Source organism: Oncorhynchus gorbuscha, linkage group LG16, assembly GCF_021184085.1.
Source record: "Oncorhynchus gorbuscha isolate QuinsamMale2020 ecotype Even-year linkage group LG16, OgorEven_v1.0, whole genome shotgun sequence".
Classification (NCBI taxonomy): Eukaryota; Metazoa; Chordata; class Actinopteri; order Salmoniformes; family Salmonidae; genus Oncorhynchus; species Oncorhynchus gorbuscha.
In genome coordinates this window covers 80,145,840-80,156,761 of record NC_060188.1, presented here as the reverse complement: position 1 = coordinate 80,156,761, position 10,922 = coordinate 80,145,840, and the positions used below count along the sequence as shown (strand labels likewise).

Genomic DNA, 10,922 nt, shown 5'->3' with positions numbered 1-10,922 from the left:
GTTTGTTTACAGTTATTTATCTTATTCCAAAGCTGTGAAAAACAAACCGAAGCCCGCAATGCACGGGTTAAAAGGAACGCAGGTAAAGAGGTGGTTGCCAAGCTGGCGACACACGGGGAGACCTCTCTGGGCATACGAGCCAAATGTTTGTTGTTTCTGGTGTTTCTTCAAACAACGTAGTGCAAAACCTTGAACATGACTACACACACACCAAGTTACATCGCAAAACATACGAGGATCTGAGAAATATTACATAGATTTACCTTAATTCATCGATGAACGCGTTTTTCATTTACCATCCCACCTCACAACCCTCTGTTCGCCATCTTGCCACTGCAGGCTATTTCCCTGGGAAGCCTACCCCCTGGCCCAAATTTAAATAAAAGCCAACTGAAAGGGGGAGAGGAGAAAAAGGCTTGCCTCTGCCTCAGAAATGCCAGACCATCCGCCGATGAGCAGAAGTGCCCTGAACAACCAGGATACAAACCGGATCAATTGACCAGAATCCACAAAGATTACAAACGCCTCCGACACAGGGTGTGTATGGGCCCCTGTCCCATGGCATTCTACAAACTCAAATATCCTTGAGCCAGGTGCTTGAAACAGACTTGATGTGAAAAACTCACTAGAAGTGATAAGAGGGTGTGGTGCAGGCTGATTATAGGTTACATGTCTCTGTCAAAAAAATAGTAAATTATTTCAAGTCTTACACCTTGCTGACATGAAGGCACAGCATTCTTTCACCCTCGTCTCATTGATTGTATGCCAATAATGTGTATTACATCTTATAGTGTGAGATAAAAATATAACTGACAGAAATAGTTAGTACACCTCTATCAAATATGAATCTCTCAAAAATAAATGATTAAAAGAAACACATGAAATACACCCATTTGACAAGGTTAATAAACCATGGAAAAGTTGTTGTTTGAAAAACCATTGGTAATTAAATAATAAATACATTCTGTGTTTAAGTTAAACTGTCAATGTGTAAACATGTGACAAGGAGCAGTAAGACAAATCGATTGAACATAGATTGAGCTTGACTAGGGGTGCATCTCAACAGTGAATTTAAAGTACAGTAGCTTCCTCTGCTTGTATCCTCTCTCTCATGTTCTGATCTGTAAGACCTGAATGCCTCTCTCCTCTGCAGTGGAGGTTGCTGAGGGGAGGATGGCTCAAAATATTGGCTGGAATGGAGTAAATGGAATGGTATCAAACATAATTTCCCTTAGCGGTGCAGCGGTCTCAGGCACTGCATCTCAGAGCTAGAGGTGTTACTACAGACCCTGGTTTGATTCCAAGCTGTATCACAACCGGCCGTGATTGGGAGTCCCATAGGGCGGCACACAATTGGCCCAGCGTCGTCTGGGTTAGGGTTTGGCTGGGGTAGGCCGTCAATTGTAAATAAGAATTTGTTCTTAACTGGCTTGCCTAGTTAAATAAAAATTCAATTTACTCCATTCCAGCTGTTGCACTCCATTCCAGCCATCATTATGCACCATCCTCCCCTCAGCAGCCGCCACTGCTCTCCAGCTATCCCTATGAACAGTGGGTCACAAGAAGACGAGGTGAAAAGAGGAGGAGAGGAGATGGTGCCAATTTTATCTTTAATTTATTGTGTGTGTGTGTGTTCTCTGCAAGGGATTATATGTTTACTAGTATGCCCCCTAGAGGACATAGCATAGCATACACTATAATAACAACCATATCAGTATTGTCAACAATGATATATATACTGACAAGATACTTGTCTCTCCGCCCTAACAACAGGAGTCGTTGTCCACAAAGCGGCACGGCGGTTGACAAGTGCCCGCAGATACATCTCTTTGGATTGGTGGATACATCTAATTATTGTAATAAAGTTATTTAATATTCAATGAGGGTTGTTGATGTCAACCGCCTGTATTAAATGTAGAGAGATGCTATGCTACTAGCCTCAGGTCATTAATATTAATATGCATCGCCAACTCCGATATAAAGTGTTTTCAAAAAGTGTCCGGGATGTTCCGCGTCCTACTTATATCACTCATAACAACCAAAACATTACAAAACTTATATTCGATTAAATAATCCTCACGTAGCAAATAAGCCATTCTATTTTTTGTTGATAAAATTTGACACTATCATTGAACTCCATACAAACTCCTTGCTTAGGCAAGCGAAGGAAACTAAACAACGCCACCTTCTGGAGGAGGTAGATTTTTGTCCGAGTTGGGCCTCTCGTTTCACCTCTTTCTCTCTGGTATCGTCCATGCAAGTTTTTGAAAGTATGGCACTTGTGTAAATTACTTAATTGACAACGTTTACTTTTACTCCACTACATTCCTAAAGAAAATATGTACTTCCTACTCCCATACATTTTGGTCATTTTCTGACAATTGAGTACTTTTTCCACCACTGAAGTATGGTACCTATGGTATAGCATATGTTCCATCATGGTAGTAGGCTATTCCATAGATTTTAAGGCAAAAGTTTGATTCAGTGAGGGATCTATTTTTTTCACACCAAATACAAAACATACACCTATGAACAACAATTTACAGACCAACTACATCACATACGAACAACAACTTACAGACCCACATAAACAAGGACTACATCTCCTCTGCCATGACCTGCATTGTTTATGTAGGTATGTAAGTTGTTGTTCGTATGTGATGTAGTTCGTTTACATGTTCTGATGACAAAGGGAGGTTTGTTTGCACACTTTATATTGTTCCTGGTGTATAAAACCTTTTGGGAAAAATAAACTTCAGCACACTGGCATTCTTGTATGCTTCAGAATGCTTTATTGATTTGGAAAATGAGCCATTCAGATTAGGCTCACAAGGGGGCATGGCACTATACAAACCGTTGTTAAATATTTTGTACTATGTTCTCAGTGCTGGACAAAGTACCCAATTGTCATACTTGAGTAAAGGTACCTTGATAGAAAATAAATCAAGTAAAATTAAATGTAATTGCTAAAATATACTTCCTTATCAAAAGTAGAAGCATAAATCATTTCACATTCCTTATATTAAGCAAGCCAGAAGGCCTGATTTTCTTATTTTTATTTATTTATGGATAGTCAGGGGCACACTCCAACAATCAGACATGACTTAAATGTAAATGTAAATAATGTACCAATGAAGCATTTGTGTTTAGTGAGTCCACCAGATCAGAAGCAGTAGGGATGACCAGAGAAGTTATCTTGATAAGTGTGTGAATTGGACCATTTTCCTGTCCTGCTAAGCCTTCAAAATGTATGAGTAGGCCTACTTTTGAGTGTCAGGGTAAATTTATGGAGTAAAAACAACATTATTTTCATTAGGAATGTAGGGGAGTAAAAGTTAAAGTTGTCAAAAAATGTAAAGAGTAAAGTACAGATATATCCCAAAAACGACTTAAGTAGAACTTTAAAGTATTTTTAGTTAACACCTCTTAAGGATCTCATCCTTTTTTCAATTTTCGCCTAAAATGACATGTCCAAATCTAACTAATCTAACTACATGTAGCTCAGGACCTGAATCAAGGATATGCATATTCTTGATGCCATTTGAAAGGAAACACTTTGAAGTTTGTGTAAATGTGAAATTAATTTAGGAGAATATAACACATTAGATCTGGTAAAAGAAAATACAATGAAAAAAAATGCGTTATTATTATTGTTTTGAACCAGAAAAAGGGCATAATGTATTATTCCAGCCCAGGTGCAATTTAGATGTTGGCCAATAGATGGCAGCAGTGTATGTGCAAAGTTTTAGAATGATCCAATGAACCATTGCATATTTCTTCAAAACGTTGTATCAAGACTGCCCAAATGTGCCTAATTGGTTTATTAATACGTTTTCATAATTGTGCACTCTCCTGAAACAATAGCGTGGTATTATTTCATTGTAATAGTTACTGTAAATTGGGCAGTGCAGTTAGATGAACAAGAATTTAAGCTTTCTGTCCATGTCAGATATGTCTATGTCCAGGGAAATGTTATCTTTACCTACAACCTCATGCTAATCACATTAGCCTATGTTAGCTCAACCGACCAACGGGGGGAGGGGGGCACGATTTACACCACTGCATGATCTTATTATTTCAACAGCAACCTGCTATAAGTATGTTTTCAGATGTGATTGCCTCAGCTCAGATGTGATTACACTTTCACTATTTAAATCAGGTGACAAATAGTGGCCCATAATGTGTAGGCTTCTCCCAAACTAGGCTAAATACATTGACAAATGCTCTCATTTGACAAAATAACTTCAAGATAATAACTCAAATCAAAGTACACTCAAATTACAGTGCGTACACAGTACACACAGTGGACAGAGGTGAGAGTGAGTGGACTATTTGGATATCGCTGTGTATTCTGGGTACAGACAGTAATTCCACGATGGCGGCGAGCAGGAGGCTGCACAAGGTACATTTCCTGATCAATCAAATTAGGATTTTCAAATATTAGATTAAAGAGAATAAAACATTCAGATTGCTAAATCTCCGATAAAATTAAAAGTGTCGTTAAATTGGTTTAATTTAGCCCCATACTGTTAGAAACCTCATGAATCTCATTAAGCGGAAAATGAAGCTAGCTAGACGTTAGCATGCTAAGTTAACCAGCTAGCAGTTTTTTAGTGATGTTTTGATGTTAGCACCGGTATATTAATATGCAAGATCCGTGTATTGTTAATATAAATTAAGTACCAATGTGTCATCAAATGTATTTAGATTGAATTCATTATTGTGTCATACATTGCGTGGCGCAGGTTCAACATGATTGAACATTGTCTCAGAAAAACTTGGCTAGCTAGCTAACGTTACTAGCTGGCTAACTTGCGAACCTTAGCAAGGGAGTTAATTGTGCAAGGCACAGCAGTTACCTAGTTAGCTAACAGTGTGGTTCTATGAGAACCAGCTAGTTAGCAACTCAGGTTAATTCCGCTTATTTTTTCAATGTGTAACCGAGGAAGCTAACCAGCTAGCCAATTACATGCATTTCCTCAGATTTGGTTTCTTAGTTTTTAAATGTTTTGAATAGTCATCGAGTGAATCGAAAGCGAAATGTATTATCTGGCAAGTACGTTAGCTAAGCTAGTTGAATTTCATTCATTCGACCTCAATAAACTAGCCAGCTAGCTTTATAGCCAACAGTCACATTAGCTGACCAACACTGTATGTAAACAATCCTCCTGTTCTCAACACTGGGTGTTAACAAACTTAATCGATTAACCTAACTTTAGCTTTTTGTTTATTTGTGCCACCGGTGCCATTTCTTAGAACGTTTTTACATAGGCTTGTAAACCATGTATTTTCTCAAAACAACTGTAGGACATAGAGTAAGTCATACATAATTCAAGCTCAGATTTATATGGAGAGAAATTAAACCAGGAAGCTGTGTGCCCATGTTTTATTGTTATGGGTGTGTTAACTGTAATGTCCTTGTCACAATAACACACTGTAACACTACCCCCAATCTTATGATCTGTAGTGAAAGATTACCGGCCCTGGGATTTATGAGTCATTCTTCTGGTTTGGCAGAGAGCAGTGTTCTGTAGTGAGATCAGAGTGTGAGAATGCACCGGAACACTTCCTGGGTGGGTGTCTAAGGGAAGGGATGTGTCTGCTTGGCTACCAGGATGAGAGAGAGAGAGAGAGAGAGACAGTTAAGGTGTCAGATATAGGCTCATCCCTAGTACTCATTGTAGTCATTCGGTCTGTGTTTACCTGTGTGATTCAGTCATTGGGCTGTTTTGGCCTACCGGACACAGCTTGTTTAATGGTTACTAAGACTCAGCCAACAGACATGTTTTATCAGTCCTTTATCTCTAGTTTGATATACACCTTTCTGCTTCCTGTAGTGGTGATGTTTGTGATTAACTGTCATTAATTAGAAGTACAGGAGAATTGTTCATTATGTTTTCTCTCTCTTTTTCAGGAACTTGATGAAATCCGCAAGTCTGGAATGAAAAATTTCCGTAACATTCAAGTTGATGAAACAAATATTTTGACTTGGCAAGGCCTCATTGTTCCAGTAAGTAGCCTAGCGGCACTACGAACTACTTTCTCCAGACAGAATAACAAGGAGGACCAAGGCACTCACAGCGATATTAAAATGTATTTGTTGCTGTGACATGTTCAGCAGGACTCAGTTCACCTTTTAACCAAACATCATTCTCTCTCTTTCTCCTCTCTAAAAGGACAACCCTCCATACGATAAAGGTGCGTTCAGGATCGAGATAATCTTCCCTGCGGAGTACCCCTTCAAGCCCCCCAAGATCACGTTCAAGACGAAGATCTACCACCCCAACATCGACGAGAAGGGACAGGTGTGTCTGCCTGTGATCAGCGCAGAGAATTGGAAACCAGCCACTAAAACTGACCAAGGTACGGTGGAAAGAAACACACACACACACACACACACACACACACACACACACACACACACACACACACACACACACACACACACACACACACACACACACACACACACACACACACACACACACACACACACACACACACACACACACACACACGAAGAGTGAGACAGAGGCAATGGACACTTGTTTTCTTCTGTAGTTATTATTTGCAATTTTTCATAATTTGTCATGCTGTCTGAACCCTAACCCTCTAGTCTCCTCTCCCTCAGGGGCTCATATCTATTTAGCTGGAGACGTTTCCATCCTGTATCCTCTGCCTGGTTATGGATTTCAATGTGTCTTTCTGACTTGTTTCATATGTCGTCATCCATTTTTACGCCATTCTTACGGTCTCTTTTGTCCTGCTTGTCTCTTTGCAGTGATCCAGTCCCTGATCGCGCTGGTCAACGACCCCCAGCCAGAGCATCCTCTCAGGGCAGACCTAGCAGAGGAATACTCTAAGGACCGTAAAAAATTCTTTAAGAACGCAGAAGAGTTTACAAAGAAACATGGAGAAAAACGACCTATGGACTGAGAACGCAAACGTGTGACTCCCTCTTCCCTTTCTTCCCTCCCCCCGGACCCTCTCTCAACTCCTCTCTCTCCCCCCTTCCAAGACCACCTATACCCCCTTTGTTCTTACCCCATCTCCTGAAAATGGCCCTCACACACGTACACATCCTTCTAGCCCCCCTCCTCCTCCTGGGGTGGTATATCTCGGCTCCACTTTGCCCTGGCAACAGGACTTTGTTGTGAATCAGGCTCGTCGGTCACCTCTGGGTGTTAGCTTGTGGCTGTTACTAACTTTCTACTGATTTCTTAAATTAAATTATAAAAGTGCCGGATTTGGGCCAGAGAGAGCAACCTATAACAGGGAGAGGAAACAAATATGTGGATAAAATGTTGTTCTGCTCATGATTTGTTCACAGAAGTGTATTGATTGCTGGAGCAGACCTGTATAAAGATTGTCGACTGTTTTGAAAGCTATTTGCTAAATGCTCAACTTGTGGTCTGTTTGCTAACCCTTTTCCTCTCACTCCTTCCCCTCACTAAAATATGTAACATAAAAAAACAACCCCAAAAGCAACTAAATGATAAACATTTAAAGCATCCAGGTTCAGGAGGTGTGTGACAAAATGTTTATTTTATATTTCTTTTTATTGTTTTGCTTAAGTTGCACTTTGCTCTGTGGAACTAGCTTTTAAGTTCACCATAAAACTTCAGTTTGTCACCAATACGATGTTCCAGATGTTATAAAAAGGAGAAGAAAAAAATGTGTGTGAACCTTAATTGAGAAATTATCATGAAATGTTTTGTAAAGCAGATATGACACTTCCTGTAAAGGTCTGACCATGTGACAGGAAGTACCCCTCTTTACACCTTAGTCCGATTCCCTTCTTGGAAAAGGCAAGTGGGCAATCACATCTTGTTCCCATGGAAACTGCTTATCATTCTTCCTCTGACTGGGGGAATGGCAAAAACGTTTTCTGGGAATTGAAGTGATCAGCCCTAGAAAGGCACTGCACAAATTCACTAATCTTATACACATATTTGTCATACAAAGTGATTTGTGAATCAGATGATTAAATTGCAGAAGTTTAGTCATTTACAAATGTGTTTAGTCATTCCACCTGACCAGTACTAGGAGAACAGCTGCCATTGGGGAATAATAATGGCATTGGACCAGAACATTTGATTATTTTAGTAATATATGTAATTGTAAATGAAAGTTAGCAAGTAACCACCTAGAGGTAGGAGGCAGTTTCCCATCCAGTCCACAGGGATCTGTAAACACTGAAGGGTTAGGACCAATGATGTGATGAATTGGTTGACTGCCAATGAGATGCATGAAAGGTACTGAAGAGACCAGTATATGTCAGTAACACTTTTTCACCACTAGAGGACGATACTTTACAAGAGAAATGGAGCTCCTTATCCAAAGTTCTCTGGGTCTTCAATTGTTTTTCATTTAACCTTTAACTAGGCAAGTCACATAAGAACAAATTCTTATTTACACTGACGGCCTACCCCGGCCAAACCATAACCCGGACTATGCTGGTCAATTGTGTGCCGGGGTTCCTCAACCGGCGACCCACAGGCCAGGTTGCCTTATTTGGCCCCCAAGGTTTTCTGAGTGTAAAATTATAAAAATAAATGGTTTATTTTCATTTTTTATTGTTGGGCATAAATGACACCAGGAGATCAGCTCCAAGTGATTTTAATTTGATATGTGTTCCCTATTCCCACGCATAATATAGAGATGTATACAAATCTAAGCAAGGTTTTAAATGATTGTTTTAGTCAAATATATCTTATTTGGGATTCTTCAATTTGAAGTCAAATAGTTTGTAATTATGTTCTGCGCAGATTAGTGATTCTGGCACTGCTTTGTTCAGATCGATACCCTCACGTGTAGTAGAAACTAGTGTTGTATTTGTCTTTGAAGTGAATGTGGACTCATTTTCCCATGGTCCTCTAGTCTACACCTCCATTGGAACATTTCCATTGATGGTTTACCCCAGTCTTTTACCCAAAAGGCTCAGACTTGTATGTTTCCATCTACGGGGCCGAGCACCCGTGTCTCACTGGGCCTTTGGCTCCGGGGGACCTGCTCTAATTTGGAGACAACGCAAGGGCCTGGGTACTTTTCAAGTGGCATTTATAATAATGTCTATAACTAACTTTTAACACCTTCTCACAAAGCAACAGTCTTGAGTGATGCTGAGGTCGTTGCGGAGGTTCTGTGCATCACAAGTCTTTAGTGTCCCTCCTGATGGAAACACAACACTACAGCTTACTTTAACATAAAACGCTGGCGAGCCACTAGTGTGGGTGTAAGTCTCAATGGAAAAGCACCGAAGTGAAGGGCCCGTAGGAGCGAGGTCAGTGTGGTGACCCCTGCTGCTGATGATGAGCGACCAAGGACCGTAAAGGTTATGGAAAAATTCATTTACAGACAGCACCACACTATTATACTTGTGTAGAATTACATAGCTTGACCATTATGTGAATTGTCCAACGGAAAATGAACATTTTAATAGAGCTCAATGGCAGTTGTGATATTATTGAAGGGGATTTATTTTTGCTTTTATTTCAGTGGGTCGTCTAGATTCTACTATAGGACAGATCATTGTGGGATACAGATGAAGAGTATGTACGGAAACTTTCAGTAAACTACAAAAAGCTATATTCTGGTTGTTTGTGCATTATACCAAACCCCACGTATTACCATGGCACAAATCTACAACCCTCATCTCTCAAATTTCGAATGTCTCCTCCTTGGTATTAGACAGAAGACTAGTGGTCAGCACACAGAACACTGCTAAAAATACACCGACCAGATTCAGTTTCCTCTCTGACCATATTAGTGGTCACAGACCCTCTCACACCTACACACAGAAACCCACTGGCACTTGCTCTCTCAGTCTTGCAATGTCCAAAGCATAGAAGCAGAACATCTAGAGCAGATCTGCCACCTGGTCTTTCCGACATGCAAAAAAATTTCCTATATGCCCTCTGTTTCTGTGTTCCCCTGACCCTCTCAGTGTAAATATAGCAGGCAGCGATTAGCTGATTATCTCCACGCCACTAAGCTGCTCCAAGTAGCCCAATTACCCTCCTAGAGACAGACAGACGGACGGACATACAGATGGACAGACAGATGGACAGAATCTACCCTTTTAAGACAGACAGACGTTTTGGCACTCCCATTCTAGTCTGGAGCCCTCAACTGCAATTTGTATTTTATCTAATTGAGACTAACCTGGATGAATAAAGGTTAAATTAGAGACATCTGTGCCAATTTTACTGGTAGTTCCATTGGTGGAATTGGACTGCTGCCATGTTTCTCTCTGTTCCTCTGTCTGACCTCTAAAAGTGCTTAACTCAGGGTTAAACTCTGTTACTGCAGTAAACCCATTATGGCATCTCAGCTGGTGGGAGACAGAGGCCTGCTGAGAAAAGAGACTCACTGGAGCGATTGGAACTGTACACTGCCAGACTTCCACCTACAACACAGCTATATAGTGGGGCAAAAAAGTATTTAGTCAGCCACCAATTGTGCAAGTTCTCCCACTTAAAAATATGAGAGAGGCCTGTAATTTTCATCATAGGTACACTTCAACTATGAGAGACAAAATGAGAAAAAAATGCAGAAAATCACATTGTAGGATTTTTAATTAATTTATTTGCAAATTATGGTGGAAAATAAGTATTTGATCACCTACAAACAAGAAAGATTTCTGGCTCTCACAGACCATTATAAATCCTTCTTTAAGAGGCTCCTCTGTCCTCCACTCGTTACCTGTATTAATGGCACCTGTTTGAACTTGTTATCAGTATAAAAGACATTCTCATTTTGTCTGTCATAGTTGAAGTGTACATATGATGAAAATTACAGGCCTCTCTCATCTTTTTAAGTGGGAGAACTTGCACAATTGGTGGCTGACTAAATACTTTTTTGCCCCACTGTATATATAGTCAACTTCACAGTGAATGATGGATCTTCTACACAGTCATTAC

At 40.2% G+C, this 10,922-nt stretch overlaps 1 protein-coding gene across 1 annotated transcript; it reads left to right on the top strand.

The window, feature by feature from the left end:
• The first annotated feature begins 4,337 nt into the window (after positions 1-4,337).
• Positions 4,338-8,010, top strand: LOC124000628 (ubiquitin-conjugating enzyme E2 L3-like). Its single transcript, XM_046307147.1, has 4 exons — positions 4,338-4,402; positions 5,915-6,010; positions 6,177-6,363; positions 6,782-8,010. Exons 1-4 carry the CDS (start codon positions 4,376-4,378, stop codon positions 6,934-6,936), a joined length of 465 nt encoding a protein of 154 aa, XP_046163103.1. The 5' UTR covers positions 4,338-4,375; the 3' UTR covers positions 6,937-8,010.
• Positions 8,011-10,922: the final 2,912 nt, after the last annotated feature.

Bases quoted from the DNA above. Each gene is read 5' to 3' on its own strand.
- LOC124000628 (XM_046307147.1), top strand. From the start codon at position 4,376: ATGGCGGCGAGCAGGAGGCTGCACAAG. The intron at 6,011-6,176 runs GTAAGTAGCCTA...CCTCTCTAAAAG, and splicing joins GGCAAGGCCTCATTGTTCCA to GACAACCCTCCATACGATAA. The intron at 6,364-6,781 runs GTACGGTGGAAA...GTCTCTTTGCAG, and splicing joins AGCCACTAAAACTGACCAAG to TGATCCAGTCCCTGATCGCG.